Genomic DNA, 18,111 nt, shown 5'->3' with positions numbered 1-18,111 from the left:
CAGGTTTTACGCAGGCAATACAATGTAAGACTTAAGCTGGAACCGCATGACGCGTTTTTTGCTCACGAAAAGCTGACGCGCGGCCAACGCCGGCGCCACCGCTGACGTGTCAGCGCCCGCATGAGCGCGGTGGGTCCGCGCCTGCCACGCCGCGTTTGCCGGGGTTGGCAGACAAGCGAAATCCCCAGAGCAGGGATTGGTGTGTTTCCGCGGAAGTGATATACTCTTTAAATTACGAAACACTGTTAACAAAGTCACCTCGTGGGTCATTACAGAGCTACCTTTCTCTCCCAACTATAGTTTTCGTGTTTCGTTTGAAATGTGCGCCTTCTGTACGACATTGTGGTCAAGGATTGATTGCCTTCTCTGAAGGCGACTTTTCTCTTACGAAAATCTCACGCGACGCGGCGCTGGTTCACTTGTGCGATGAGCGCTCTTTGTCCATGGTAAGTACGGGAGCGCGACAGGAGAAACGGAGAGTTTGCACGATTACCAAACGCGCATTACCCACGGTAGAACAAGGATGTTATGATGGATGGATGTTATGAGCGTCGCCTTTGGAACGGGGTGGTGGGTTGCTATTATACTACCTAATTCCCTACCTAGGTTTAAAAAAAAAACGAAAAAAGCACAATGAATTCCCATAATCAAATTTTCTTGCTCCCTATTGTGAACTTTGTTCTTGCACACCTCGTTTTTTGTTGTTTCCCTACTTTTCTTCCACCAATATTCCGATCGCCTCTTACTAATCTCTATTGCGGATATGTTTACTTTCGCCCTGCTCTCGCTGAACCCAAGGGCTTCAAGGAGGCCAGTGGTGCCTAAATCGACCGCTGGGCAGATATCCTCAAATTCTAATAAAAGATGCTCCATCGTTTCCGTAGCTGTACCACAGCAAGCACATGCTTCTTCTTCCTTACTATATATCGCTTTATAGGTGCTTGTTCTAAGGCATCTTGATTTCGCTTCGAAAAGTAATGAGCTTCCCTTTGAGTTATCATAAATTGTTTCTTTCCTGACTTCGTTCTTCCTCTTAAGTAGTTACTCATGACAGGTTTATTTTCCATTGCCGCCATCCATGAGATTATTTCAGCCTCTCTGACTTTCCGCTTGACGTTCTTTGTTGCTGTGTTGCTCAGCCTACAGGCCGCCTACTTGCTGGTAAGCTTCCTAGTTCTTTTGATCCACTGTGAATCAATGCTTTTCCTGTACAAATACCTCAACACTCTCCCAGCCCATTTACTTTCTTCTATATTCCTCAGTCGTTCTTCATAATCGATTTTACTGTGAGCTTCTCTCACTTCAAAACTTGTCCAGCCCATATCATCCCGAGCAGCTTCATTTGTAGTCTTCCCGTGAGCGCCCAATGCGAGGCGTCCCACTGACCTTTGGTTCCCATCGACTCCTGATTTTACCCATGATTTAAAGCAAACAACCGCATTTCCAAAAGTAAGTCCTGGAACCATTACACCTTTCCGCATACCTCGGAGCACCACGTACCTATTGTATCCCCATAGCACTCTGTGCTTCATTATGGCTGCGTTTCGCTTCCCCTTTATTGCTATTGTTTTTTCCTGTGTTTCCATATATCTATTGCGTTCGTTTATCCATATACCAATATATTTATATTGTTTTATCCGAGGTATTTCCTGACCCTGTATTTCCACTGTCTGTTGACTGTTTTCATTGAATACCATAACACCTGATTTTCCAACACTAAATTTCAAACCTAAATTGTTGCCTTCCTGCCCACAGATATTAGCCAGACGTTGCAAATCACTTTGCTTGTTAGCTAGCAATACAATGTCGTCCGCATAATATAAACTGGGAGCTGCTGCTCTATTACTGTACTGAGATGCGCGGAGGGCAACACCATCTGGTGGCGTTCGGGGAATTATTGCGTGACGTTGGGGTGACGTGACACTCGCGCTGCACTGTCATTGGTGGCCGCGGGCGCGTCACCGCGATGCGACGCGACGTGACGCGTTCTTTCCTCCTCCCAACAGCATGACGTGGCTGCGCCATTTTCATGGGCGCGTTCGTCGAAATGACGCCCCGGCCCCTCCGCCGCGCTTCAGTCGCGCCAAAAAACGCGTCATGCGGTTCCAATTTTACAAAAAAACACGTATTCCTCAGAGATTCCATTTTATGCTGACCACAGTAACTACTGCGATAACGTGCGATTGATTAATGGGGCTCAACATCCCAAAGCAACGCAGGAGGTATGAGAGATGCCGCGGTAGAAGGGTCTTGGTTAATTTCAAATATCTCAGAGTTAGAACTGCACACGAGGGATTCTACATTAAAATAAATTTAGGTCCTAATGTCTCGAAGTTGAGCTGTGCATTATGAGCGGCGCAGTATAGTGAAAGGCTTCGCACAATTTTTTGACCTCCTGGGACTCCTTTTAGCATGCACCCAAAGCAGGGCACACGGGCGTTTTTAAAATCCATTCCGACCGGAATGCGGTCACCCAAGCCGTCATCGAATCCTCGAACTGGTGTTCAGCTGCGCAACTCCATATGCGGGGTGATCGTTTTTAAGTTTTACGGAATTTTTAAAGGTCGCCTGAGGCACGTAGCAGAATTCCTATTCTTGAGGTGCTGGTGCTGGTCCACCAGGTACGGCTTGGAGGTCGCCAGGGTCTGACGGGCGGTCCAGGCAGAGGGTTTCTGGAATGAGGGACCCTGCCGCCTCTAATGACAAGTCACTCCTTCAATAAAGGTTAATGCATTCATTCATGAAGGTGTATTACTCGAAGAGGCGGGTATTCCTAGCGCTAGGAATCGAAACACATATTCAACTGATTAAAGAAAGCTCACTAATTAACTTCTTCATTATCTACTTGACAGCTCATATTGCCATTTATCAATTGTAGATGGTGAGATTTCATGAAGTATCCACTTGAATTTAATATCCAGGTTTACACCAGTTTCGAGCTATTATTTCCCAAAGTGTGGTACGAAATGCATGGGCGTTTCAGTTACTTTTGTGCATCAGTGCATAAAAATGCGTTTTGTTAATAAAGGGAACAACTGTCCATTTCAATGTTTATGCGTTGAGTTCGATGGCGCATATCTACAAAGTGGTGTCATTCTGGAAATTTATTCCATGTGCATACCCCAAGCAAACTCACCGGCTACAATTCGTAAATTGCCATATGTGCACTAAAGTAATGAATTAAGAAGTTAATTAGTGATTTTTTTAACTATATGAATATGCGTTCAGCTCTCTCGTGCAAGCAATGCCGCCTCTGTGAATAATTCAGCTCAAGGACTAGAATTATGTTACCTGCAACAGGCGATAATGAAAAATTCTGTCAAACTTAAAGATGATCCCCCCGTATATTCTCTGAGGTACCGCGGCTGGGCCACGAGCTTAAGAAACGCGGGCAGGCGATGGAACAGCACTCACTGGCCAGGAAGCTGACGCCGCAGATGGGCACGGTACGCAACAGCTGCTCGGCGCCTGTGCCCAGCTCGTCGAAGAATCCCCCGGGCGGGCTATCTTGAACCTTGAGGTCGACACCGTAGCCCGCCTTGAACATGGTGTCGATGGTGGCTCGTCGGAAGACCGACGTCATCTCCACGGACGGGCTCCCTGTCCACTTCTCTTCGAGCTTTTCCATCATGGTGTCACTGCACTTGTCCATGATGACGAAGATCTGCGACCCAACGCAACGCAAATCGGCATCACTCTTAACACTTGAATGAGTCACGCATCGTCTACAAAACGCGGTTGCCCGGCGACTTGTCACTGGAGCCTGCTTAGCAATACGGAACCTTGCTGCTATGCGAACAATGGTTTTCGCTCATTTGTTGAGGGGGAGGTGGGGATGGGCTCGTTAGTGCTCTGGTGTTGCCTGGAGCCTGCAAGCACGAATGTCTCGCTGGGAAATGCCGAAATTAATCCCAAAAGAAGCGAGGGAAGTATAGAGGCACATTGTGAACTTGGACTCTGCTAGCGGGAGATTGAACACATCAAGGGAAGATGCGGTAGGCGTCGGGCGCGCGAAAAACCATACACGCCCAGTCCAACCCAGAGAGCAAATAACCTAATTGAGAGGGCTGACAAACAGCAACGTCGGTGTTCAATTTTCCCTTCCTCAGATCCTCACCTGCCATCTAAATGTCCCTTGTAGGATTGGGAGCCATGTGTACACCATGTATACAGCGTGCCCAGCTAACTTTAGCCAGAGTTTAAATATATGCGAATGCCACGTAGCTGGATAGAACAAAGGTAATGTTGCTTTCCGTCGCTTGGAGATGCTCAAACTACTTTTTATTCCACCGAATTAAATGATTAGTCTTAATTAATTACTCAACTTCTGAAATATTATAATTCCAAGAAAAGTCTCATTAAGAAAATTGTAGAACGACATGCAAAGCTCACGATACAGCTTTCCGTTCCTCAATACGTGCTACGCAAAAGTATTATTCCGAACGTGAAAGAAGCCCGCGAATACATGCAAAGTGCCTGGTGCGGCCAGTTGGATTACTTTTATTTAGCACGTATTGAGCAACAGAAAGCTCTCTCGGGAGTTTTTCATGTCGCTCTATAATTTTCTACTTGACACTTTTCATCTAACTATAATATTTGAGAAGTTGATTAATTAAGACTAATTATCGAATTAGGTAGAATGAAAAAAAATTGAGTACCTACAAGCGATGGCCAACAACATTAACTTTGTTCTGTCCAGCTACGTGGCATTTGAATATTTTTAAACTCTGGCAAAATATAGCTGGGACACCCTGTATACTTGGTATTCAAAGTTAAACAAACAGTAATTTTAATAAAAACGCTCTGCTTGGACAGGCGGTTTATGCACAGCGACGGGCACAATTTTAACCAACAGTTAGAGTCATCAAACGCATAATCAACACAAACTTCTTTCATCATCATTTCCGCTATCACGATGATAGTATACGTTTGTATCTGGAGCATTAAGATAATCGTAATTGACGACAGCTTCACTTTGTTTGATTCTGCTGGAGTGCTTCTGTTCTGAGACATCTGTCTTCAAGTCTAACAGTCAGGTAATTTCGTGATTCAGGGAAATGTGTCTGAGCACAATGGACAACACCAAAAATCCGGAAATGACTCAGCATATCGTAAGGGAATGGCGTAAGGGCATGCTTTAACCCAGCAAGATCCGTAGGGAATGACCACCTTTCAGAAGCGCTGGAATTCAAAGCAGATGGAAGCAATAACTGGTCTCCAGTCGAGATAAGTGAGATACGTGTAGAGCATTGGTGGAGAAAAAGCAGCGAAGAGATTGATAGAGCCGGAGTCGTAACAGGCATAGAGATAGGTAAAATGAGGTAAATATAGACAGAGGTAAGATGCTATACAGCAACAGATATATTGTAAAACCTGATTAGATAAAACAGGCTAGTTTACTACTTGTTACCTCACGGTGCCAAAGGAGATGTCATTAGAATTCATCATCTCCTTGGAATGGAGAAACAATTACCAGTCGAGGCCCATTTATGAATACGCCGGTGAACACATGCATTGTCAAAATTTCCTTACCTGAGACAAAGACAAAATTTGAAATTGTAAACCGTCGTGTCTCATTTTGTAGATACATGTGCCTTGATCCAACGCTATTCGCACTGGCGCGGCAGAAGAAGGCACCTTACGGGCCTCAAGTATCACTAAGCGCGATCCCCCTGCCTTTCTCTCATTTGCATCTCTCTCTCTAAGCGCGATCCTTGACCTTGCTAATGAAACGCAGAGAAGGTGTTGCTGAAGGAGAGGCTACGCCTAATTCTGACCATATAATACGCTGAGGCACGTACCCAAGGGGGGGCCCGGGGGGGCTCGCCCCCCCCCCCCCCCCCACAAATCTAGCGCCGAGAGAGTCAACCCGCGCACCAGCAATTCGAACATAGTTCATGCCATCGCTATGGTTTTGGCACAAGTTTGTTCTCTTACAGAGTGCACAAAGTTTTCATTTTTTGAATCCGTGCTGGATGGTGAAAAAAAGAAAAGTCATAGGCTTGCGCAGCACACGCAGCACAGTCGCAGCGTAAGCTGTAGTGGAGCCCCATTTTCGGCGCCACGCACTAGAGGGTCTTTGCAGCGAAGTATCTGCGTCGTTTTCACGAGAACGAACTGAACTGTCCTACCGGCATCGACGGCGAGCTGCGGCTTAATAATATAATAATATTTGGGGTTTTACGTGCCAAAACCACTTTCTGATTATGAGGCACGCCGTAGTGGAGGACTCCGGAAATTTTGACCACCTGGGGTTCTTTAACGTGCACCTAAATCTAAGCACACGAGTGTTTTCGCATTTCGCCCCCATCGAAATGCGGCCGCCGTGGCCGGGATTCGATCCCGCGACCTCGTGCTCAGCAGCCCAACACCATAGCCAATGAGCAACCACGGCGGGTAGGCGAGTTGCGGCTTGTGCTGCTCTCTGCACAGCGGTCTGCTGAGCCCAACATTGCCTCTTTATAGCTACGCGCGTACAGCTCCGCGATTCATTTCTTCAGCAGTGGTTCGTTCTTTTGCGAGGAGGCGTCATAACGCGCACCGAAGTCAAACACAATTATCGAGACAACGCGGCGCACTTGTCAAATCCCTTGACACGCCGTACAATGTGATGCCATTGCTACTTGTTACCTGGGGGAATACAGCGCAACTTCAGTGCAAGCTCTACACATATCGATGCTAAGCGGTGCGCATCTCACATCGCGTGACAACTGCCAGGATACGATGCTGCGGCTGCTGCTGCTGATGATGATGATTTATTGGCATCCCCTTTGAAACGGGGCGGTGGCTCCTAGCCTGTTTCATTTAATCGGGTATGCTATATATGTTTTTCATTCTGCACTTTTGTGTACATCTCCTTAACCTTCTCTTCTTCCTCAAGGTTGATGTACCTCTTACCTCTACTACAGTGCATTAGAATATAATGGTAGTGGGCTCAGCGGCGCGGAGACGTGAAGCCGTCTATGACAACTCGGAAACACAGCTATACATTCAAATCGACGGTGCGACGCCTGGTGTGCAGCAGGGAAAGCGCATGTTGCTACACGTGGCTACACATGCAAAGAAGAGGGGCATCGTGCCATCGAGATCAATGTAGCATCCGCGACCGCGTTCGCGTCCTTTCCGTTTGTGTTCGATGCTACGGTACTCGCTGTGCGTGTTCGCGGCGTCTGTTCTTTTGGTGTGCAGCAATATGCGCTTTCCCCGTGGCACACCAGGCGTCACATCGTCGATTTCAATGCACAGCTCCGTTTCCAAGTTGACATCGGTGGCTTCACCTCTCCCCGTTGCCGCTGGTGCGCAGTGGGCACACTACATTCATATTCTAGTACACTGCACCGCTACCTATGGAACCACTACATGGTGTTCCACCTGGTGCAGTAATATGCAAATGCAATGCTTAGTATGCATGTATCGACTCAATGCGGCGCGCATCTCACATGGCGTGACTTCGAGCGCTAGAACGCTTGTATAGGGCATGTTTCCTCTGCAGCTAGCAACCGCTGGCGTGGTACAGTGGGAGAGTAGCTGGCAGAATGCTTGAGTTCAATCCCGGCGGGAACTGAATATTTTTCTCATTAGTGGCGATAGTTTCTACGTACACCGGCGGCCAACATCGCCAACCGAAACGGCTATAGGAATGAGCCCATAACAGCAATGAAGCGATTGTTAATTCACATTTACTATTTGTTGTCTGCTGAAGAAAGTATAGCAAGTTATCAGAAGTGAAACGGCAAGAGTTTCTCAAGCAATGCAGAAACAAAATGAGCAGTGCGCGATTTATTCTTGGTTTTGCAATGGAAGCGTACATGGCAACTTGCGAACTTTGCTTCTATTTTGCCATTTAGTGTTTTTGGATGTCTAGTCGCGGAGTTTAATTCGTACGCTACAAATGGCGATGTTTGCCCCTGCAAAGTTATTGCAGTCATAAATTACTCATCATAACTCGTTGAATATTTTGATCATTATTGCGTCCTGTCCATTTCTAACTCCTTTAGCGCTGGTAGTCTTATCGTGAACACATTCGTGTGGAAGCGCTTCCCAGTTCCGCGTGAAGACGTGAAGCATGGGCTATAGCAGACAGCGACATGCCGGTAAATACGTGTAATCCAACAGTTCTGCTCTAGTGAAGCGACTCGTAGCCATCCAAGCGGTGAGGGAATGAACCTACAAACAGGTTAGACTGTCATGTATCGGTGCTGGAACGCGTGTCCATGCGTTGTGCCTTCGCCGCCAGGGGGCTTGGCGGGGAAGTTGAAACATTGCGGAAATTTAGAGACCGCCGGAAGACCACTTAATCTTTTTTCTCGGTTAAAACAAGAATTATTTCGATAACGCTTTCTCAGTTGAAAAACCATACAATTTTCTATCAGTAGCGGCATCTGGCACATATTTACTAGGAAAACCTCAACGTTAAATTGGCGGATAAACTTGCACCAAAACTAAGTTTCTTGCAAGTTATTCATCATCCCTGTGAAAATATATAAGTCTGAAAAGATTTTAGCGCGCAATACAGGTCACCAGCACTTGACTCATGTAAATTGTAAGCTCATAATAGAAGGCAAGTTCTCGAAAAAAATTCTCAAAAATGCCCTGTTCTGCCCATTTTCACCGGCCTAGACAATGGAGTAATAAATAATGATAAACGAATTCAGTTTCTAGAGTAAGACTTACCTTGATTTTTCTACGAAAATTTGTTTTGCTGTCATAATGAAGGAATTTTTTTCCAATAACTTTTATGTCGCATTGTTGGGTGCCTTACGAAAAAGTTCACGTGGCGCATGTGCTTTTGAAATATCTTTTTTTTTGCAAAAAAGGTTCTATGAAAGGACCTTATGTCTTATATTAGAGCGCCTCTCAATATGTATGGTCTCAGTATGTATGGTCTCAATTTGTATGGTCGCGACCCCACATTGCTCTTTGACCCCATCCTACCTTCTGTGTCACGCGTTGCCACTGAGTACGCTCGCGAAGTCATCGATCGCGCTCACATGGTGCGTCAAATCGCCCTATCTGGTTTATTAGCCTCGCAGCATCTGCAAAAAGAGTGTTATGACCGGTGCCGTCGCGATGTTCAATTCGTCCCAGGTGCTTGGTTGCTGCTTTGGTCACCAGGTCGTCGGGTCGGCCTCTCCCAGAAGCTTCTCTCTCGCTACACAGGGCCTTATGAAGTCCTATGTCAAGTTAACGACGTCAATTACGAGATCGCGCCGTTACAGTTTGATCCATCCTCAAGTCCGCCGCCTGTTGACGTCGTGCACGTTTCGCGGCTGAAGCAATACTTCGCTCCCAGTTATTGGCCTACCATGCGCCGAGACGGCGCTTCACCCCCGGGGGTCCTGTTACGGAAGGATGAACGAAGAGAGGAAGAAGAATATCGTGAGACGCTGGCTGCTGCGGGTTATCTTAACTACTCAGACTCCTTTTGTATATAGATTGTAAATATAATCTTCTACACTCCCAACATCCCCGTAACAATATATACGCATATATATATTGCAAGTGGTCGAACGTCAAAGTTGAGACAGTTGGCCATGGGATGATCCAACCATAAGCTATTAGCTTGGTCAAGCCTCGGACGGCATAGCAAATCCTCGCATCTTAATGGACCCGAGCTCCACTATTTTAGGTACAAGCACAGAAAAGTGAAACCACAGCGCGAACTTTGTTTATGATGGCGAAGATTGCGCCTAAATGCAGTCATTGAGCCAAGATGCACGCTTGCGCATTTATGCGTAATTTCAACGTTGGTTCGGAGAGATAAATTCGAATCTACATTCTTTGTTTAGTGCTCATTCATCGTTTTAACCCCAGGACACAGTAAGTTCGCAACACTGTTAACGCCGAAAGCGTAAAACGGCGAAGGAGGCACTTTTTTCTTTGTCAGCTAACCCGCCGTGGTTGCTCAGTGGCTATGGTGTTGGGCTGTTGAGCACGAGGTCGCGGGATCGAATCCCGGCCACGGCGGCCGCATTTCGATGGGGGCGAAATGCGAAAACACCCGTGTGCTTAGATTTAGGTGCACGTTAAAGAACCCCAGGTGGTCAAAATTTCCGGAGTCCTCCACTACGGCGTGCCTCATAATCAGAAAGTGATTTTGGCACGTAAAAACCCCAAATATTATTATTAATCTTTGTCAGCTATAAATCGCAGGCGCCGCACAGGTGTGTCTCCCTTTAATCGATTTGGGTTAGACACGCAAGCGGAGCTCGTAAGGCCCATGAGCTCTGCAGATACAGAGCGATGAACGTATCTGCAGCGCGTATGTCACCATATTTGCTTCCATACCACCTCCAATTAGTTGAAAATCGCGGTAAAAGAGCCTACATGTCAGTGCCTCAATGCTTGATAACGAGGTCGCTGGTATGAATGATCTCACTAAAAGACGACAGGTGAAAAGGCGGTGATTTCGTCAATTGATACCACTGCAAATAAGAAAGATGACAAGCATCATCAGCAAGCCCAAGTAAAAGCCAACAACAACAATGGGTGACACACGCTTGCAGAAGTGAACGGGGAATCGCCAATTAATGCCTGCACAAGCGATTTGTTAGGCCGTTGCGCAAATGTAGCATCTATCCGTAAGCAACACCCTTTTATGATCGCCAACGAAACGTATCAGCTGTTGCGATAATAATTAGATGCGTGTAGGCATTTAACAGACACTGCAGGTAGTTAGTTGCCTGGCCGTATGCCTGCCATAATATTTCATTTGGTAGCGGTGACACATGAAAGGGTGCATACAAACTCGGAACGCAAGCACATGCGAGCACTGACAGTGGTTGCTCACTGTAGTGACTGGTCCAGTGTTTCAGCTAAAGACCAGGGGGGAATTTGTTGAGTATATGGCTAACTATACCAACACTGGGGTTTCCAAACATCATGGCTATTTTATGGAACCTAGGAATTGCTCACCTTCGACAACTTGTTAGTGGTGAAGGCCGGACTGAGCACAGCCCTCATCGCCCGCCAGCGACTCACGGGGGCAGTGATGATCATCTTGTGACGATAGTCGGGCAATGGCTCGATCTCGAAGACATTCTGTCAAACAGAGTGAGTAAGTACAACATAAACAACGCTGTAGAAACCGTGCTGTCTGAACAGGCTAAGAACAGCGGCCCCCGGAAGGTTACGTTAATCAGTACAGAATTAAAATTTGTTTTTTAGCAAGCGCAATTGCATTGAAATAACAAGTAGGCTATTCTTCAAGCAGACTGTCTCAGTGTGCTTCCGGGTCCTTATAGCGGGCCTGAACCACCCCTCGGGCTTGGTCATGAAACGCAGTCTGAGGGTAGCATACACTGCTGTGAAACTCTCAGCCACAGTTTTCAGTCGTGCGAGGCGCGTGGACCTCACAAACTCAGCGCGAAGTCACTTTTTCCTCAAAAACTCTTTCGAAACGAGTCCTTCTTCTTTCCCTCTTGGAAGCTGCCGGCGGCTCGCATATGTCGTCATGTACAGGATTCGCATTGACGGCTCCTATTGGCTCATAGCTGACATCAATCAAGAAGGGTGTTTGCATCAGTGCGCTTCGCTGCGCGCCCCGCTCCGCCATAGCCTTTGCAGGGAAAGGAATTGAAGAAGCAGGAGCACTGCGAAGAAGATCAAAGGCCATCTTTGACTGGTAATAAGTTCGCTTCTCCTGAACGCACTGAGGTGCTTTTGCAGCAAAGTATTTCTGAAGTAGTCTGGTTAAACTTGAAGTGCATTTCTCTACTTCAATAAGAAGTCGCTGTTTCGCCTGCCAGGCGCAGCATAGACTGCGACAGCAAATTGTTTGACAGCTGCGCGAAGTAAGGATTATAGTTTTATAGGCCGTGTAAACTTTTAAACATTCGCTTATTAACTAAATTAACAATCATGGTGTTAAGCGCGTACAGGTAAACAGGTAAACATCAACACATCTCACTTGATGACAGCATACACTCGCTGTCAAACGCTGGCGTGGGTGAAGGCGGCAGCCGTAGCGAGCGTGCGAGCGCTATCTCCTCAGCCCTCGGTGCGCCTATAACCCTCGGATCTGTACACAGCGCAGATCGCTTTCGAGATAGGGCCCCCGAGGCTCGCTGAGCCGCGCCATACGCAGTCGCAGCTAGTCGCAGCCGCAGTAGAACGCCTCCTTGTGGCCTTGCGCGCGATGCAAGGCGGCGCACTTCCTCCCCGACGTCTTCCCTTGCGCGTGCGAGGTCGCGCCACCACCGACGCACGCTTTCACGCGCACCATGACGCGCACCAACAGCATAGGATGCGCGGCCGCGATTTCAATGCCCTTGAACTTTATACGGAACATCACGGCAGTTGCGAGGGCGACGAAGATGGCGCACATGCGCCTGGAATGTCTCTACAATTTCTATCGAAATAAAAACTGCGTCATTTTATGCCTCGTGTATGGGATAAAAAAAAAACTTAAATAAAATAGTAAATAGAATCTCGAGTTTTACGAAGCAGAATCATCATTATCAGGCTCGTAGTATAGTGTGTGTGGGGGGGGGGGGAGGAGGTTATCGCATTTTCTATTCACTCGCAAGCCGGATTTAAAATGCAGGGCGGTATTTCCATCCGTTCGTTGGTGGTCGTATGCCTAGTCTAATCAGCGTGAACTCTTTCAACGTGGGTTGGATTGGTCTGGCTCGCTGGACGTCTGGTGTAGTCTGTGGATTCGCAGAAACCAGGTGTAGCTTCGTCGGTTTGTTTCCGATAAACAGCGGTGCGACACTCGTATTCTATGAACTTGCGCCGTGAACGAGGTGTAGAGAAGAACGCTTTAGCCTCCGGTGCTGCGGCGACGAGCGTAAGAAGCGTGCGGATTCTGCGCGCGGGTTCTGGCCACGTCAATTCGACCGTGCGCGGGGACGCCTGCATCGACCAGATTTTCCACCAGCCTAGCTGCACACATATTCCTGCATGCATTCTAGATAAAATAAAAAACAATTAGCACATCATGCGGTAGCTGCGACTGGCCCTTTACCTCTTGCACTTTCTCCCTCTTGCACGGTAAGTGCGGAGCCTCGATGCATCTGTCGCACCGAAATGAAGCGCCACAAAGGAGCTCACCCCTCGTTCCATGAATTCGTGGGAGTCCTCAAGTTCCACCTTCTTCAGCAGGTCTACGTCAGCGACGAGAAGAAAGGGGATGGCTCCGTTGTAAAACCTGCGTCGCGGGCATAACCAGTAATTAAAGACAGGCGTACACATTTACAAATTGGACAGCATGAAAATAAAGAGTATACGCAACAAGCTGCTAACAGCGATGGGGGCAGAATCGAGTCAGGACTTCTTTATTAAATGTGAACAGTCGTTCAGGTTGCCTAAGAGAGAAGCGAACGGTCGTTTAGAGTTTCTCGTGCATTGGGCATACTGGCGTCTATGCCGAAGACTTAGGTGGGCAGGCATTGTGCCTGCCGTCCTTTTCAGCTACAGTCCGCAGCCTGCTACGGTAGTTATGGAATTGCGCTGACGAGGTCATGGGTTCGATCTCGGCCACGGCGGCCGCATTTTGTTGAGGGTGAAATGCAAAAAGGCTTGTGGTACCGTGCTTTGGGCGCACGTTAAAGAAACTCCAGCGGCCAAAATAATTCAAAAGCCAGAGTTTTCGAACGTTGAGCCAAGTCGTGACTTGTCCCTGCATGAATCGCGAAATTTTCTTTCGTTAGTGCGATTGTTGCCACGCCTATCAAACGAGGAAATCACGGTGTGGCAAACCGTCTGCGGTGATGAAACTGATTGACAGTGAGCGTCCTTGACTGCTCGCGAGCTCGCGCTCGTGCCCAGTGACATTATACGCGCAAGCAACGGGGCACATCCGGGACCTCGGACCGCATTCGGAACACGTACCGGTACAACGTGAGAAAGGGTCAACTGTGCGATTTGGCCCCGGACGGCGGACTCTTATCCGCAAACGAAGGCCCTCAGTTTCATGCTTAGCCTCAGTGGGCTAGTTTCTTTACGGCCAGTACACGAAAAGAAGCAGGCCTCAGCCAAGCTTGCTGCTAGTCATGTTTCCGTAGTGTTTGAGCAGTGTGCACTTTTTTTGGTTGAGTGCGCAAGCGGAGTGCAATTATGTTGCAATATTTGAAAGTGTGTAATGGCCGCACGCACAATCGCATAGTTACATTTATAACATTTTCTTTGTTTCCCCTCACTTGTACGTATACTCTCAACATTTTGGTTTTTCTGCTGTTTGTTCGTTTTTCATTCTTTGCCGAGAAATGAGATTGGTAATTTTCGCAGTTGTGAAGCGCGGGGGCCAATGGTCCCTTTAACTCATTGGCGCGCGGGGGTGAAGGACGCTTTGCGCATTCTATTCGCGGCGCGCTGTGGACGGATATCAGCATTGTGGGGTAAGAGAGTGTTGCGCAATGGTGGCTGATACACGCAGGAGTGTGCATGCACGTGCGTTCGTGGGGCCTGTTGCTCACTGAGGCAACCAGAAGAATGATTACAACGAAGGCGCCAAATAAAACAACGGACAAAGGAAGGAGAAACGACACAAATGGTTGTCTCGTGTCTCCTTCCTTCGTCCGTTGTTTTATTTGGCACCTTCGTTGTAATCATGTATAACCAACTCGCCCACCAGTACGTCCTCAGTAACCAGAAGAAGCCGTATCAGTTGCTTCATAGGATCGCCGTGGACACTGAAGGCGCACGGGGTCACTGAGCCTCTGCCATCAGATCGAAAGCTGCGCTCTCTGCAGTCGCCACTGCCGTGCAAACGCCTTATCGCCACGGTTATGGCTGCCGATTCATCCTGGCTACGGCGGCTTGACCAGCTGACTTGGCAGTGTCCTGCCCCATCCAGCCGCCAAACTATACCCATCGCTTCTTACATCCGTGTGAGAGCACGGCTGCCTTGTTGCTGTAAATCAATTGTAGGTTAAAACCATTTGTGTGCAAGCGTAAATACCCCGTCGGTGAAATTGGCGATGCTACGTTTGTCCCTGAAAGGGAATCGAGCGCTGGAGGAGTAAGGCGCCTCAAGGTGGAGAAGAGAATTGCGCGCCGGGGTACTGGGCGTCGCACCGTCGAGGTCAATGTAGCGTCCGGGACCGCATTCGCGCTCTTTCCATTTGTGCTTCGACGCCGCGGTGCTCGCTGCGCATGTTCGCGACGTCTCTTTACAAATGTAGCAATATGCGCTCGGCAGAGCAACACCACCTAGAAGAAAGTCTAGGTGGCGTTGAGCGTAGAGGGTAAGGATAAAGGAGGTAAACCGCCGCGGAGGAGGAGGGTAGACGGAGGCGCGCTGGGTTGACCTCCTCTGGCAGTTGCTACGGATTCTGTGTGCGCTATGGATGTACCGGGTTCATCTTGTCATCGGGAAGCCGAACGAGAAGGACGGAGCAGCGACGCAAGCGGCAGCGTGCCGAGCGCGAGTCGACCGACCTCGAAGTCGTCGCCAAGCGCCGGGCACAAGCTGAAGGAGTACGGCAAAAGGTGCGGGCTTGGCGTTCCCAGGAGACTCCCGAGGAACGTGCTAGGCGGCTTGCCACAACGCAAACGTTCGAAGCGCAATGCACAAAAAGGGAATCGCACCCATGCTCTTACGCGTAACTCTTGTTCACGAAATGAAACGTTACTGCAACGTCACTGTAAGCGGGCAAGTATGGGCTGGTTTATGTCGAAAAAACCGTGGGCGAAAATAAAGATATTACATATAGTTATTTGTTCCTGCCGTTCTTCATTTCTTTTTCGTTTTGAGCACCCGCGCTACCGTATATCAGACTGTGCTTATATATATATATGTGTGCAAGTTGTCTTCATAAAGAAGCTGCATTATAGGCGCGTGGAAATTAAACTCCATACTTAGCCGTTCATAGCCTGTGGCCTGATCTTGTGGTATTAAGCGCCTTGTATGATCTAAGGCCTCTTGAATAAAAAAATAATATCATCCCCATCCCACGCACAGTGGGAATCTATAGTACGCGAAGCTTTTAATTTGCAGCTGGCTATATAGCATAATTTGGGGTTCGTCAAAGAGTCACCAGACGGACACACGTGTTTGTGTAAAGCAATCATTTCAGTGCGTTATGCGAGCCTGTACGTGACGAGAAAAGCAAGGCGGTGACGGCATGACGACAGCTTTGTTTTATTGCGATAGCAATTATATGGCCACTTAAGGCGCACTTTTGCCTTCATAGTGAAGTTCCGTATAAAGTACAAGTGCTAGAAAGTCCTATCGCGCCTCGCGTGCCGTGTGCTGTGAGTGTGTAACAAAGCGGAGGAGTGCGAGCCGAGAAGAAGGTGGCTTGATGCTTCCCGCCCATTTCACGGCGATACCATTTCACGGTTAGGCCCATTTCACAGTTAGGCCCATTTCAGGGTGATCCCAATGGGTGCCATCATGTTTGATCACCTGATGACTCGTCCATTGCTAGCCGCCTGCATTGCCTCCGTGTTTACAGTGAATGTTCATGATGTTGGTGCGGTTGAACAAACTTCTGTTTTGACGGATATCATAGATGGTGACTGGGTGGACGACACATATCTGTGGCCACAGCTTCAGAGGACATGTAAGCGCTTTCAGAGCTCAATACGTCTTGCGCAAACGGTGCGAGTGGCGTATATGGTGTTTGTACTATGAGAGGGGCTAGAATTGTGTTTCAAGCTGTCCAAACTTTCAGTTTGTGACATAAATCATGATGAGTGTGCTTTGATCTTCGTTCTTTATTTGGCAAACACGTTGAAGGAGTGGCTTGTGATGTTTCTGGCTCGGTAACCTTCCTCAGCCTGGTATTTATCTGATTGTTTATTATCTGCCTAATCGCTCGCGGGTGTGCTCAGTTGCGCTAGGTTTCTTGTTACTGCACACAAGGGCTTGCAACGTAGTGGTTCTGTACTCTGTAATAGCATGTAGCAAAGACGTATTATCGCCAGTCACTCGCTCACTCTATGTACCATCCGGATAAGTTCAGCTGCGAACATTCGTGTGCTGTTGGTGTAGTCGCCACCACATATGCTTTGGAGCATTGACTCAACAGCACGCCCATTCACTCATTCCTGATAAGTTGGCTATAGACTTGGCGTAAGTTTGCGTTTGAGTTGTGTTGCGTTTATGTAGACAACGTCTGAGAAACTTACTATGCCAGGAAGTGGCACAACTTTCTTTGTCACTCTGTAACGAGTGGGTGCTCACCGTTGCTGAAGTTCCAGGGTTTAAGTCCTTTTTAGGGAGCTTAGCAATACGACGCTGGCGGATGAGTTATATTTTTTTTATCCTTTAGAGGAAAGTCGGTCATCGCAAAGGTCCTTATGTAGTACACGTCCGTGAACTTGGCCACACAGATTTATTCTATTCCTTAAAAGGTCAGTCAATTTTGCTGTTAGCTACTGTACACGTCTTCCCTGTACCGCTCCACAAAGGAGAGCACGAGTGGCGTACAGTGCGTTAGCGAACACCCAGTTGCATTTCGGACAGCTGATCGCACATTAGCAGGGCAGAAGCGGTAATCATTTCGTATTCGTGCGCTTTCGCTGTGGCAATGTGCGGCGCGTCGCCGAAAGCGCCGTCTCGTTCCTCTAGAGGAAGTTGCTCCGTGAAAAGGTAAGCGCGCGCTAAAGGGGGAAGGGGGGGGGGGAGGGCGCTTTAAGCGCGAACACGCGTCTCTCCATTTAGCCCGGCCGTGGATGCTCATGGCTCTCCGCGAGGCAATCTGCGGCGGCGGGTGCAAAGTTGGGCGTGCGGAGATGGCTCATCGCTTCATGGGCGCTGTCTTCTCGCGCGCCCAGCGTTGAAGGTCGCAAAATCTCAAGTTTCGGAGATGCGTTGAAGTGAGGGGCAGCAGAAACGTTCACTCCCAACCTTAGCGGCTATGCTGTAGTCAGCTAAGCGCGAGGTCGCAGGATCGAATGCCGGCCATGGTGGCCGCATTTCGATGGGAGCGAAATGCGAAAACACCCGTGTACTTAGATTTAGGTGCACGTTAAACAACCCCAGGTGTTCCAAATTTCCGAAGTTCCCCACTACGGCGTGCCCCATTATGAAATAGTGGTTTTGGCACGTAAAACTCAATAATAATACTAAAAAAACATTCGCTCCCCTCTATTTGTGCTCTTCTTAGCGCCAGCGTTGTTAAAGTCAGCATTTGTGGTCATTTAGTGACATCTGCTCATGTT

The 18,111-nt window shown here is 48.2% G+C and overlaps 1 protein-coding gene across 1 annotated transcript in view; it reads right to left on the bottom strand.

Moving 5' to 3' along the window:
- The window catches only part of LOC142570457 (cytochrome P450 3A24-like), a 99,722-nt gene that overhangs the window by 44,414 nt on the left and 37,197 nt on the right, over positions 1-18,111 (bottom strand). The window contains exons 4-6 of the mRNA XM_075678845.1: positions 13,054-13,150; positions 10,915-11,040; positions 3,415-3,664 (exon numbers count right to left, since the gene is read on the bottom strand). Coding sequence (XP_075534960.1) covers positions 3,415-3,664; positions 10,915-11,040; positions 13,054-13,150 — 473 coding nt within the window. The remainder of the gene's footprint in view (positions 1-3,414; positions 3,665-10,914; positions 11,041-13,053; positions 13,151-18,111) is intronic.

This window comes from Dermacentor variabilis, chromosome 1 (assembly GCF_050947875.1).
Source record: "Dermacentor variabilis isolate Ectoservices chromosome 1, ASM5094787v1, whole genome shotgun sequence".
In the NCBI taxonomy this organism is placed as follows: Eukaryota; Metazoa; Arthropoda; class Arachnida; order Ixodida; family Ixodidae; genus Dermacentor; species Dermacentor variabilis.
Note: the sequence above shows the minus strand (reverse complement) of the source record. Positions and strands in the feature narration are given on the sequence as shown.